The sequence below is a fragment of the Elephantulus edwardii genome, unplaced genomic scaffold (assembly GCF_000299155.1).
Source record: "Elephantulus edwardii isolate Elephantulus edwardi_28Jun2011 unplaced genomic scaffold, EleEdw1.0 scaffold00008, whole genome shotgun sequence".
Lineage (NCBI taxonomy): Eukaryota > Metazoa > Chordata > Mammalia > Macroscelidea > Macroscelididae > Elephantulus > Elephantulus edwardii.
In genome coordinates this window covers 10,521,568-10,536,592 of record NW_006399758.1, presented here as the reverse complement: position 1 = coordinate 10,536,592, position 15,025 = coordinate 10,521,568, and the positions used below count along the sequence as shown (strand labels likewise).

Below are 15,025 nucleotides of genomic sequence, written 5' to 3'. Positions count from 1 at the left end.
TTGGCTTAAATATTGTATACGTCCTGATTGCTTATTTCCTATTGCACTCTATAATCCTTTATTCTTTTCTCTTCATTGTTGTAAATACATAATTAACAAATATCTACTATTTCAATAATTCTCATCTGCACAGTTCTGTTCTCAAAATTTCCCATTACTTTTAGCAGAAGCTCAGTGTCTCATTCTACCTCTCTTTTGCCTGCTCTTGGCAACTACTAATAAACTTTGATCTGTAGTTCTTTTTCTTATTTTATCTACCTACAGTCAAATTTCAGATTACTTTCTAGTTTTCCCCTTTATATTTAATTAACTCAGAGAGTTTCAACCTCTATAAAAATATTGATGATAATCAAATATGCTTCTCTAGTCTAACAAAGTCTGAGTGTCTCCAATGCAGGAGGCAATGTGCCTTGAAATTCAAGAATGAAGATTGCAATAAGTACAGAGTAGACAACATTGGAAGATGCTGAAAAAAGAACAACAACCAAAAAATAAATAGGAACCACACACATCAGCCAGGCTGCTCTTCTTACTTAATTCCCCTGCCTATATACTCCTATGCTGCAGAAGAGTATTGAATATACCATGGATTGCTAGAAGAACAAATAGGTTCATCCTAGAGAGGGTGAGACCAGGATGCTCTGTGAAGGCAAAGATTCTGGAGCTTTGTCTGACATTCTTTGGACATGTTGCAAGGATGGACCAGTCCTTGGGGAGGGACATCATGCTTGGGAAGATGGAGGGACAGCACAAGAGAGAAAGACTCTCCATGAGATGGTCTGAGTCAGTGACTGGAGTAATGGGAGTAGATGTGTCAGAGACAATGGGATTGGCACAGAATAGACCAGGGTTTAGGGCTTTTGCACATAGGGTTGTTATGAGTTGTAGGTGACTTGAGGGTACATAACAACAACAACAACAAACATATACTCCTAACAAGGCTCTGGTGGTGGTGTTCATATGGAGCTAATTACTCACCCAAAGTTCATGCATTCCTGGTGGCTTGAATCCACCAACAACCCCACAAAAGAAAGATAAATGATCTCCCATTAAGATTTACAGCCTCAGAAACCCAATAAAAGGTTGTTATGAGTCAGAAGTGACTCAAAGATGGCAAGTTTGATAAACTACTTGCTATTTTTATTCTGAGCTAAATGATGAAAAGAAAAGGGTATTTTATCAGTGGAATGTACAAAATTCTATTCCAAGAATATTCACTGAAGATGCCTTGAAAAATTACTCTCTTCCCCAAAGCAATGAACCATAAATGACTGACAAGACCAATTAACAAAATATTGCTTGAATTTATTAATGTGCTGGATGTAAAGGTTTGTGTTACATACATTTGTATTGGAGTAAAAGAAACTTTGAGTGTTAGTGCATATAAGGATAAGTGATATTTTGTGACCATATTTAAGGTGAAGTTAAAGGTCATATTATATTAATTCTCTTATTGATTAAAAAAAATCATTGAGACGTCAATTTGAGGATTAATCATTTTATAAGCTAGTATCTTATGAGTCTGCTTAAAATCTGATATTCTTGATACAACACTGGAAAATATGTAGAAGGGTAAAGAGGTTTTTTTTTGGTTCATTGATATTTTCCCAGATCTCTGAAAGAGTACCTTCATGCATATATTGTTGTTAGATGCTGTCGAGTCAGCCTTGACTCATTCTCTTGTTCCTCTGTTCCCCTGCACAATGGAACAGAATGGTGTCCAATGCTGCCTCAGGCCCACAATTAGATGCCATTCTCACCACATGCTTTTATGATCCACTGGGTCTTCACTGACTGATGTGGAGAAGTGGATCACTAGGCCTTTTCGCCTTATTTATGTTAGTACGAAAGTTCTACTGAAACGTGGTCAGTATCAGCAAAATACCAGCCTCCACTGGCAGAATGGGTGGTGGGTGTTCATGAAGTGCATTAGCCAGGAATCAAACTAGGATACCCCATAGGAAGGTGAGAACTCTCCCATCAAATCACAAATGGATCAAGTCTATCCCATGAAAAGCCAGTCTAGTTGCTGTTGAGTCTACTCTGATTCATGGTGCCCCATCTCTGTTCAATGGCTATGAACTGTCAGAAGTCGATCTCCAGTCTTTTATCTTAAGAAGCTTCCATGTGGATTGGAATTGCCAGGACTGATTATTAGACCAGCACTTAACTGTCTGCACCACGCAGGGTCTCCATCCATAACACATAAACAGAAAGACAAAATTCATTATTGTTGAGTTAGTACCAACTTATAGCTGACACTACTGAGTTTTCAAAGTTATGAAATGCAGGGGAGAGACTGTCCATCTTTTTCCCAAGCAGCCACTGGTGGATTTGAACTGCCAAAGAAGTAAAGAGAGCCGTTCAGCTTCCTACACCATCGGAGTTCTGCATAAAATCCCTTCAAAAATCAAATCTGCTGCTGTGAAGTCACTCTTGATTGATAGTGACCTTCCATCAGGTTTCTGAGCCTTATTCTTACTGGAAGAAGACTGATCATCTTTCTCCTCAGACCTCATTCCAATCTCTGATTTTTCAATTAGCAGTACAAAAAGTGCACATCACCACCAGGTCTCCTGTTGCTGTTGTTAAGTGCTGTCAAGTCGACTCTCACTCCCAGCGACCCTATGAACAACGGTTCTGAATCTTGTCTCATCTTGTGCCATTCTCATAATTTTTATCTATTCAAACTCATTGTTACAATTACTGTATCAATCTATTTTATTAGACAATAAAGTAATATTTCCTAAAGAATAGAAGGTCAGCAAAATAGAGGGAGATCCTCAACTAGATGAATTAGCACAGTGACTCCAGCAATGGGCTCAAGTACATCAGATATGATGAGGATGGCACAGGATAAGCCAGGCTTCAGATCTGCTGCTCATATGATCTCTAACTCATCCTCAACTTGACAGCACTTATCAACAACAACAACGAATAAAATGGGTGGTCTCCTCCCATGTGATTTAGAGCCTCCTGAAAACCCACTAGAGGGTCAGCTATGAGCTGGTTCTGAAGTCCAATGATCAATGAAGTCCAATGAGAAAGGGAGACAGAGCACGCTTCTCACAGATAGAAGGTGACTCTATAAAAAGAAAGTCAAGCAAGATAGGAAAACAGAAGATATGACCTTTTTCTTATGGATTTCAAGAATGATCTGACATACATTCCATATGACTTAATTCCCAACTTGCTTGGCTCCCAGAGCTACCACGTGGCATCCCCAGCAGGAGTATGATCTGACAGGAGGCACAGAAATCCGTGTAGGTCTCTGCATACCCCTGCCCTCTCCTATTTCTAAGTGTCCAGATTTCAGATTGGCTGACAAAAGTTCCAAGGGTATTTAGTCTAGGCGCAGAGTAAAATTATCCAGCAACATCTTCCTTAATATAATTAGCTAAAGACTAATTTTCTGTATGTTTGTATGTTAAGACAACATTTTTTAAAGATATTTAAATAAAAATGCAAATTTACATTACCTCAGCATTGGATCCTTTTTCTACCAACTTTATTATCGGAACTTTATTTCTATCTTCTAACCCAAAGCCATAACTCCCTTCATTGGATTTAATCTAAAATGTAAAATAGAAACATTAGTAATAAAATAACCACCCAAAATGTCAAGCCAAACCGCATGAAATTATTTGCATCACCATTAAATATGCTTATGTAATGTTCTACTAATGTTTAATAAAAAGAAAATTCATGTTGCATATTAATAAACTTACCAGTAATGATTTAGCAATAACGTTTTCTACAACTTTTAAATCATGTTTCATAAGTCGGTGCTTCATATTTGACCCTTCCATTTCTTCATCCGCAAAAAATCGGAAAAGTAGGGGTTCATCTTTGAATTCACTTTTTTCCAGGACTACAGAAAGCAGATCCAAATTGATTAAATTAATAAAAAAAATTCGCACGCATTTTCCATGCCAGTAGACATTACTCCTGCTCCAAACAAACAACTAATCCCATTTGTTTTGCTTTCAAGATAATTCCAACTCATTAAGCAACAATATCTCATAGGGCTTCCATTCACTATAGAAGCAGACTGCCACACTTCTTTCCAACAAAGCAGCTGGGGGGTTGAACTGCCAACCTGTTTGTTGACAGGCAAGTGTTTAACCTGAGCCACCAGTGCTCCTCAGCAGACATTATTTTAGTAAGGTACACTTGAGTAGACTACAACTATTGAACTTAAGAAGAACAGATCAAAACCTTGCCTTATCCTGAGCCATCCTCACAATCTCCAGCATGCGCAAGCCGTTCTTACAGTCATTGTGTCAGTTTATCTCTTTTAGGGTCTTCCTCTACTTCCCTGGCCATTCCTAACATGATGTCTTTTTCCAAAGACTGGCCCCTCCCATCAACACACTCAAGATATGCAGTTTTGGCAACATTCGCCATCCTTGTATCTAAGGAGCACCACGGTTACATTTCCTTGAAGACACATTTTTTTTGTTCTTTTGACTATTTATGGTGTATCAAATACTTCATCAGCATCACAATTCAAAAGAATCAATTCTTTATTGGTCTTCTTTATTCACTGTTCAACTTTCAGATGCACACAAAATAACAGAGAAACTATAGCTTAAGTCAGATACATCTTAGTACTTTAAAGATGTCCTGGGCATCAGATTTTCCCAAGGAGACATGTACTTTGATTTCCTGACTGCTGCTACTACAGGTGTTGACTGCAAATCTAAGATGAAATAATTGAGGATTTTGATCTTTTATCCATCTAACATGATGTTGCCTACTGGTACAGTGATGAGGCTTTTTCTTGATGTTGAGGCATAGTCTATATTGAAAGCTATAATCTTTGATCATTTAGTATGTAATATTTGTTCCATGACACCATGTTATTCTCCTAGGATAAGTTTTATTTGCACTTATTACTAGCATTTTTTTCTTATTACTTTCCATAGCATCAAGCTAACATTTCTTGTTAATTACATTTACTTAAAAGACACTGGATTTTTTTTAAAAAATATTTTTTAACTCTCACTTTGTTGTACTTTATCAAATGCATCACTTAAAGTGATTCATATAAAAGATAATAATGGTATAAAAATTCACACCATATAAAACACAGGAACTGTCAAAAAATGAAATGTGCAAAGAGACACCAAAAATTAGTATAACAGGATATATTTATTGTGAAGAGATGACATTCTAATCAGGTTGCATGATCTTGAGAAGGTACTTTAAATAAGGATTAATGAAAAGGGAGATACTGGGAGGGTCTCCTGAGAGTCTTTGTAATACTCCAAAGAGATTCAATGCCTAAGACAAAACTTATCTGCTAAACTGTTTACTACTATTGCAGGACTTGACAGTGACCTAGGAAAAACAGTTCCTTAGAGACTTATGGTTCAAAAGAACATCTGAGGATAGATGACCCCAGTGGGTGACCCCAATTTCATGGACCCAAAAATATGGATATAGAAAAAATAAAAACAATTTCTCAAAAACTGTAGTAAATATTTGAAATATGCTTTTAATATCTTACACAACTAGGAGAAATCCCAGTGAGTTAAATATTGCCCATATGTGTGTGAGAAATCCCCACAAAAGTGACCACTTCAATCCAAAAACACGTCTTCTCGTGGAATGTAATTTTAGTTTCCCAAACTCCTAGTTCTTTTCTGTTGAAAGGCACTATTCTCAAAACAAACCTTATTTCTGCAAAGGTCAGTTTTGTCTACTCTGTTTGAAGATTAAAGGCACCTTGTGGAACTGTGATTAAGTGTTCAGCTGCTGCCTGAAAGGTTGGTTGTTTGCACCCATAAACTGCTCCAGGGGAGAAAGATGTGGCAGTCTGTTTGCACTAACCTTTATGGCCTTGAAGATCCTGGGGGACACATGCACTATCATAAAGTTTTGTTGTAAGCTGGCTTTAACTTGATGGCAGTGGGTATGTGAACATTAATAATTTTCCCTAAAGTCCGTTTGATCCCTAGCTTGCATTCACGACATAAGGTTGATGTTTTGTTATGCAATTTAAAAAAAAAAAAAAAGACAAACACTGATAGGAAGACTTTTTATTCAGTAAAATCCTGACAGCTGTCAAAATGTTTTTAAAAAGAAATCTTCTCAATTATTTCTGTCTCCTCAACACCTTGAAGTGTCCTTGTTAGAACAGGTTCATGCATGTGAGGTTGACTCTTTAATTTTAAAGAGTGAAAGAAACATGACAAAACAGAGTTAGTCTTCACAAGTCAGTTCTGAATTTCAATTCCATGTTTGGGACAGGTGGTATGTGTAACACTCGGAAAGTTATTCACACCTCTGATCTTCAGAGGTATGAAAAAGAAAATATTTTCCATAAAACTTTCTTCATAATGTTTTACAAGAGCTACAGTAAGGTAGTAATGGCCATAACTTGGCATAAATAAACAAGAAAAATGACATCTATTTCTATATTCATTATTTTTACAGAATTCAAACAAATCATTCATTTTATTGGATGGATGGAGATTCAGACAGATGCTTTGTTCTTCAAATTGATGAATGAAAGAGTAGCTACTAATACTGATAAGTGAAACCATCGAACATAAAAGCAAAGGCAGCACAAATGAAAAGGAGACAAGAGAGTATGGAAGTATTTGTGAGTGAATGTAGGCCTTGTTTAAATGACCTAGGTATTGTTTCAAAGTGCAGACGGTATATTTTTTGACTAAATATTTTAGTCTCAGTGAAAGTTTACAAGTTATATTGATTTTGCATTCAGGCATCCATACATGTTTTAAAACTTTAATTACAATTGATAAATGTAAAAAAAAATTTAAATGTCAGTCTTTCTTGTATGTTGCGTTTCCAGTCTCTCAACCTCTCTGTTTATTAATTTTTACTCCCCTCTCCTTCTTTTCTCATTCCTAGTAACCATAAAGGAGTGATTCCATCTGTGTATAAATTTGATTAGCTTTTATGTCACTGGCCTTATATTGTGTCAGTGCTTATTGTCTGACTCATGTCACTTAGCATAAGATCCTCCAGATTACTCCGTGTTGTATAGAATTTTGTTAATTTTTTTTATTCTTTATCAGTGAATACTACATTTTTGCTACTATTCTTTCTCTCTGATGTAGTCTTTCTAAAAAGGGGTCAAAGGGTCATCAGTAAAACCAGGTATGAAACAAACCAAATTAAATTTACTGACAAGCTTTTGTTATATTTATAACAAATGTTTTTGAAAAAAATATTATTTCCTGAGATCATAAAGAGAATAAAATTATGTCTTATAGCAGGATACCATCACTTCCGTTTACATCCATGTTACATTTTCTTCCACTTAATAACTTGCTCTTCACAAAAAGATATTTTCTGTAATATCTTACACAGTTCTTCAGGGAGAGTAAAATGTAATGAAACAGAAGCTGTAAATAAATATATGACAAGAAAAGATGCTCTTGCATTCTTTTTAACTTTAGCTATTCCTCATTAAAAAGTAAAATAATATTTTTAAATTAATGAAAAATAGGTACAAATGCTATCAAACATATTATACATTATTTATATATCATTGTAAAAGGTGATTTATAAGTATAAATTTCATAAGGTAGTGTAAGTTAAAGAAAGAACCTTTATTAAGTTCATAAATTCAAGTGGAAAGTCATCAAGAAAGAAAACCAACTATTAGTAGTCAAAAGGAAAAATATTTTTTAAGAATTATACTTGTATGCTGTCAGCTAATCTAGAAAATATTTTTCTGAGAGTAAAACCATTCAAACTGAAGCTTAAAGAAAATCAAATTAAATCTACAAGAAACAAAGTCTATCCCACCAGAATTTAAAGACCATCTTAAGACAGGGTTGAGGCCTTGAACACTAATGAGGGAAGCATCAGATGAGATGTGGGAGAATATAAAGAATATCATTTATTAGAATGTAAAAGGTCATTACAAAGACAGAGGAGAAGGAAATTTCACTTCAAGTTTAGTATCAAGAAAATAAAGATTCTCACCACTGGGCCAACTGGCAGCACCATGATAGATGAAGAAGAGGCTGAGGTTGTTAATTTCAGTTTGCTTGGATCCACAATCAATAAATACTCTTGGCACCAGCAGTCAGGAAATCAAAAGACAAATTGCATTGGGAAAATCTGTTGTCAGGGTCCTCTCAAAAGTGCTAAAGAGTAATAATGTCAGTCTAGAGACAAAGGTGCACCTGATCCAGGCCATGGTCTTTGCAATTACTTGCTAATGTATCAGAGGGCTTGACATTGACTAAGGATGCTAGAAGAAGAATCGATGCCTTTGAGTTGTAGTTTTGGAGAACAGTATTGAATATACCATGGACTGCCCTAGAGAAGGTGAAACCAGGCTGCTTCTTGGAAGCAAGGATTCTGAATTTCCATTTCACATACATTGGGCATGTGGGCAGGAAGGGCAAATCCTTGGAGAAAGACAACATGCTTGGAAGGGGGGAGGGACAGAGCAGGAGAAGATGACCCTGGATGAAATGGATTGACTCAGTGACTAAGGTAATGAAATGAGTTGTGGCAGAGATGATGAGATCTGCTCAGGATAGGGGAGCTTTGAGCGACTGTACATAATGGGGTTACTATGAGTCTCAGGCTACTAGATGGCACTTAACAACAACAACAACATACTGTAATTTAACCTACCTTGATCTGTATTATTTATAATATATACACATACTAACATTTTAAAAAATTAGTCTTCTACAATCATGTCAAAGAACTTCATAAGGTTGTTTTTATGTAAGCCCTTGCTTCTCTGGAATCAGCATAGTGTAAAAAAAAAAGATACAAATGATGACAACTGGGATAGACTAACAATCAGATCTAGGAATTTGGCCAATAGAGACACTGAAGGTACGTACATATATCCATGGTATGTCCTAGACAGTGCTGCTGATCTACCTCTCAAAGAGCTCACGGAACACTGAGGTCTCCCAATGTCCTACCAATCAACCAACCAATCACCCACTCATCCAACCAACCAAACACATGTGTAATAATCCAGAATAAAAATGCCTACCGTGGTGCATAAATCCATTGTCACAGAGTCCAATGGCAAATATCATTGCCTCTTCTCTGGTTCGGCAATCCCCCTGTTGATGACCAAAGAACAATTCAATTTCATAAGCAACAGAAGGTTTTGTCGTACTTTTCCTGCATTTGACATTCCCAGCAGTATATTCACAGACATTCACAGATTGTGACATGCATTGCTTCATATGCCAGGATACATCTATCAGTCACAAAAATGCTTTCCTTCTGACACAAAGTGAAAAATATAGATCCAGTATTTTTTGAGAAAACATGCTCTAAATAAACATGAAAATAAAACTTATTGAGATTGTAAATGATCTCTGTCTCATATTTCTTAGATCTGGTATCTCAATTATGCAACTGGAGATGTATCCTAGATACTGACAACACACTAAAACTAACTCCAAATCATTAAGCATGATACCTTCTTTTCATCACTAAGTCTTCCCTACCATGAAACAGCCTAGCTCCGCCAGGAGCCCTAAAGAAGCCTACCAATCAAGCTAATCAAGACACTGATACTTTTATTTCATTAAGTTTTAAGATATCAGACCTATGGTGAATAAGAAGAGACCTTGAAAAAATAAAAAAAAAAAGAGAAGAGACCTTGATGTCCATAGTATACAGCAGTAAAACCCAAAATTCAAAGAGATGGAATGATTTGTTCAAATTTTGTAACTAGTGATTAGGAGTGCTGGCATCAGAAGGAAGGTTGCCTGAATCCCATCCTATGCAATTTCTGATGCATACAATTTCTACAGGCATTTTAACAACAAACCACTGAGGTAAAAAAGAAAAAGTAAAATAATTTTCATATTATTCCATTTCTGAACAATTTATCCAATTCCTGTAATGCTGTAAAAATACACAATGTTAATTCTTATAAAAAGATTAGTAACTGACTTCCTGCGTCAGAACTTTAAAATATTTATTCAGTAGATTTTGCTCCAAATAAACTCTCTTACATTATTTCACATAAGCAACATATGTAAACATTCATGTGACTTTTATACAAGTTAGTTAAAATTCTAACTCTAATTGTTGTTGTTTTTGGATGACATGAAGTTTAGTACAACTCGACTTATGAAAGTTCTGAACTGTGTCCTATTCTGTGCTATCCTCATCATCTCGGGCTAGCTGGTTTCAAATCCTGACTCTGCTTCTTACAAGCTATACGACCTTGGGCAAGGAACTCTGCTAACCTTCCTCTGTAAGATGAGAATAAAACTTGGGACCTAAATGACAGGCTCCAAGTTGAAAGTATAAACAAAATTCAACAACAACTCTTGGACTGTTTACCTGTGCAATTAACCAATCAATCAATTTGTTGGCCATAACCACAGACTTGTAGGTCCTTAAATGGTAATCTTTGTCTCTACAAAAGAAAAAAAGAACAAAACACATTAAGCGAGCTGTGGGATATATTCTCATTGAGAATCCTTGTGCAACTGAGGCATTTCTACCATGTAATCAGTCTCTCTTGCCCAAAATATGTACAACCAAGAGGGATTTGCAATGTATAAATCCTAAATCAGCACATGCTCAGCTAAGAGATCTATACTGATGCCAGGTATCTCTTACAAATTTATTTCTCTAAAAACACTGTTGCCACTATATTATCTGTTAGCAACTTAATTCAAAGTACAAGATTCATTAATAAGATAGAACTTCTTCTCATTACATAAAGGTAGATTCTAAAATCTTAAAAATCCAAAATGTGCAAAATCAAGTAACCTATCTTTTTAAAAAAATGTTATTTTAATTGTGATTTTACCAAAGTTTACAGAAAAGTTGGATTTTCATTTTTTCATTGTTTACATTTTCCTCCCTCCTCCTTCCTTTCCCCTCCCACAGTTTACTTTTTTAAAAAAAAGATTTATTTATTGTGACACAATATTCTCCCTCCTCTCTTTCTTCTCCCCCTCCACAAATCCTTTCTGCAATATACTTCTTTATTCGGACAGCTGTCTTACAAATAATGTCAAAATCATTTTAAACAGTTCCCTCATCTGTTCCAACACAATGTTCATTATCTATCCACTCTTTTCCTATTCTCCTCCAAACCCTCCAAGTCCATCCTGGTGCCACATCCATGGTGTTACACAGTTTTGTCCTTTCAAGTCAATCTCAAGCAACCGTCTTCATTGCTGCTCCTGAACTGGACCTACATTGAGGGGTATTCATTCAATGTATCTGTAACAAGAGACCACAGGTCTGTCCAGATGAATGATTCTGCAAAACCAGTCATTCATTTTATGTGATCACAATATGTGTGCAGTGACACCAAGTACCCAGGGAATCAATTCCCCATTCAGCAGACTTTTCAGATAGAAGAAACCATCCAACATTCACTCACATACCAACAAGTATTCCTCATCAGAACTGAGCCACCAAGGGTTGTTGTTGTTGTTGTTATGTGCCGTCGAGTCGCTTGCGACTCATAGCGACCCTATGTACAGCAGCCCTAAACTCTGCTCTCCCATCCCAATTATCCCAGTCACTGAATCAATCCACCTCATAGAGGACCTTCCCCTCCTGCGCTGTCCCTCCACCCTCCCAAGCATGATGTCCTTCTCCAAGGACCGGTCTCTCCTCACAACATGTCCAAAGTATGTTAGACGGAGCCTCAGAATCCTTGCCTCCAAGGAGCCTCCCAGTTTAACCCTTTCCAGGATGAATCTGTTTGTTTTCCTAGCAGTCTATGGTACCCTCAATACTCTTCTCCAACACCACAGCTCAAAGGCAACAATTCTTCTATCCTCCTTGGTCACTGTCCAACTAACTCTCTGAGGCACAACAAGTGATTGCGAAGACCATGGCCTGTATCTGTCTCCAGAGAGACACCATTGCTCTTTAGTACTTTGAAGAGGTCCCTAACAGCATACTTTCCCATGGCAATGAGCTTTTTAATTTCCTGGCTACTGGTGCCAAGAGTGTTGATTGTGGAACTAAGCAAACTAAAGCTGTGTACAATCTCAATCTCTTCATCATCCATCCTGATGCTGCCAATTGGTCCAGTGGTGAGAATCTTTGTCTTCTTGACATTGAGCCTCAGTCCATATTGGAGGCTGCAGTCCTTGACCCTCTGCAGCAGATGCTTCAGGTCCTCCTCAGTTTCAGGAAGCAAGGTTGTGTCATCTGCATAACGCAGATTGTTGATAGATTGTCCACCAATCTTGACCCCACATTTCTCCTCATAGAGCCTAGCCTCCCGGATAATCTGTTCTGCATACAGGTTGAAAAGGTATGGAGATAGGATGCATCCTGGGTGTACACCCTTCCCAATTTTGAACCATGCAGTGTTCCCTTGCTCTGTTCTGACGACTGCCTCCTGGTCCGAGTATAGGTTTCGCGTTAGAACGATCAAGTGTTCTGGGATTCCCATTCTTCTCAGAGTCAGCCACAGTTTGTTATGATCCACACAGTTAAACGCCTTTGCATAGTCAATGAAACACAGATAGACATTCCTCTGGTATTCTCTGCTTTCACCTAAGATCCATCTAACATCAGCTACAATATCCCTAGACTTCTGGCAGTTCTCTGCTGATGTGCTGTTCCAGTCGTATTTGGATAATCTTCAGTAGAATCTCGCTTGCATGTAAAATCAATGAGATTGTTCTATAGTTTCCACACTCTGTTGGGTCACCACCAAGGGGAGAAATATAAAATTCATTTTCTTTACACCCTCAGATCAAATGGAAATGGGAAAACATGGCAGTCTTTTCAAATGTCACAAAGTTCAGACTGCAAATAGTTTTGAAGTGATTAATAATTACTATCATATTCCACTGTACTTTAACCTCTGTAATTTGTAACTGGTGCTTACATAATTCTACCTACTACCCTAAAAAAACCTCTCAGATATGCAACTAAAATTGATGAGATTTCAATAATCAATGAGCAAGGTCAGCTGGTAGACAAAAAGTAGAGTGGTTGGTTTGGTGTTTTGTTTTGTTTTGTTTTTTAAAAATTTCCATTCCCATTTTCTGTTACCTCATCCCCTATTGTATCTGGGTTTGCATAAATATTAACATGACTAAAAGAAAGCAGAGTGGTAATTTGATCATATGTATATCTGTAGGCTCTTTATGTCAAGCAATTTTCCTCTCTCTGTCTTCAGTGTACACATTTTAAAAGCATCACTAGGCCAAAATCCATCTGTTTTATAGTCATTGTCTTAAAAGTTTTCTCCTGACCACCAATTGTTATTTCTAGTCAATCAATTATCAGCTCTTCCAGAATGGAACTTCTTGATAAAAGCCCTCACATAGACAAAATAAATTTTCAGAACATCTTTTTCCTCTATATCCATACAGTATTAAATCCTTTGTATTATATAAAATGTGTAGTGGCCACTTCGCTGTTGAGTTAGATAATTGTCTTTTATAGTATCATGTTCTTGCAAGTATTTTCAGGATGTCTGAATTGAATATAGCAGAGAAATAACAAATGTTGACTCTTTTCTACTTTCTATTTGTAAGGTCTACCTGGGAGAGTAGTTATGACACTTTAAGTGGTAAAATGTAAATCTAGAGTATCTCCCCCCCCTTATATTTGCAGTGTAGTTCTTAAACATGAGTATGAACTTCAAAACATCTCAGAACAACTTCTGTAAAATCTTTTCTCTCTCTCTCTCTCTACTCTTCTCTCCTTCTATCCTTCTATCCTTCCATCCCCGAGCATCTATGGATGAGAAATTAGAATGAAATATAGAAATATTAAACAACAAATATTTTAATATATAACCATAATTGGAAAATATCTTTATTTTATTTTGAAAACAGTAGATTTTTTTTTCTCTCTGAAAAAAATATGATATAGTCAATGAAGTCCAAGTATTCTGGCCAATATAAATTAGTTTACCTTTCTATAAATATAATAGCACAGGAGTATTAATATCCTTAAATGTCACTGCAGTTATTTCCTACTCTTAATATGTGTTTCCAAGGATGTAAATTCTAATGGAAGAGGATGAAAATCCCTATAGAGTTCTTCTCTTAGGAATTATAATTCAAAGTAAAACGGACTCTACCACCTCTCAAAAGACAAATAAAAATTAGCCATGATAACATAAAAAAGAAAAAAGGAACAATTAGGAAAGCTATTTCTCTTCAGAAGAAAAAGTATAGTGGAAGACATTTCTATTCCAAATATTTATTAAGAGTCAAGCACAATACATTTCTCTGGTTAAAGACTAACAAGAGAAAATATTGTGAAATAAAATGCATACTAAGATTTGGTTAATTACAAAGTTTTATTAAAAATTAATAAATTTGTAATCATAATTGTTGATATATATAATCAATAATATTTCCAAATATTCCTCTACCCAACTATCATGTATTAAATACTATCTGACTTTATACCATTACATTGTAAGATCTCATATGTACTATAACTTACTAGCAAAATACTTTTGCATATTGGAAAGAAAAAAGTGGGGAGAAATATATCATTTAAGCTTCAAAAATACTTAGGGAGATTTCAAGATGAGGTAGGGAGCACTGGTGGCCTAGAAATGCACTACCATTCTAAAGGCATGTGGTCCAAATTCACCAGCTGCTCTGAGGGAGAAAGATAGTCACTCTCCTCTCCCATGCCATTTTGTTGTTGTTGATATGTACCCTCATGCCTGACCCATGGAACCCCTATGTACAACAGCTCTGAAGCCTGCCCCATCCTGAGCCAGTCTCACTGATTCTGACAACACCAACACCCATTGTCCCAGTTCCTGTGTCAATCTGTCACATCCAGGGTCTTCTTCTCCTGCACTGTCCCTCCACCCTTCCAAGCTTGATGTCCTTCTCCAAGGACCAGTCCCTCGTGGCCACATGCCCAAAGTTTGTGAGACAGAGCTTCAAAATTCTAGCCTCCAAGGAGAATCTCGGTTTCACCCTCTCTAAGACAGACCTATTTGTCTTCTTGGTGGTCCATGGTATGCACTCTTCTTCAGTACCACAATTCGAAGCCATCAATTCTTCTGTCATCCTTAGTCATTGTCTAGCTC

At 36.6% G+C, this 15,025-nt stretch overlaps 1 protein-coding gene across 1 annotated transcript in view; it reads right to left on the bottom strand.

Moving 5' to 3' along the window:
• Positions 1-15,025, bottom strand: part of PREX2 (phosphatidylinositol-3,4,5-trisphosphate-dependent Rac exchange factor 2) — a 409,408-nt gene that overhangs the window by 210,639 nt on the left and 183,744 nt on the right. The window contains exons 14-17 of the mRNA XM_006880444.1: positions 10,318-10,393; positions 9,005-9,077; positions 3,729-3,871; positions 3,480-3,572 (exon numbers count right to left, since the gene is read on the bottom strand). Of these exons, the coding sequence (XP_006880506.1) occupies positions 3,480-3,572; positions 3,729-3,871; positions 9,005-9,077; positions 10,318-10,393 (385 nt within the window). The remainder of the gene's footprint in view (positions 1-3,479; positions 3,573-3,728; positions 3,872-9,004; positions 9,078-10,317; positions 10,394-15,025) is intronic.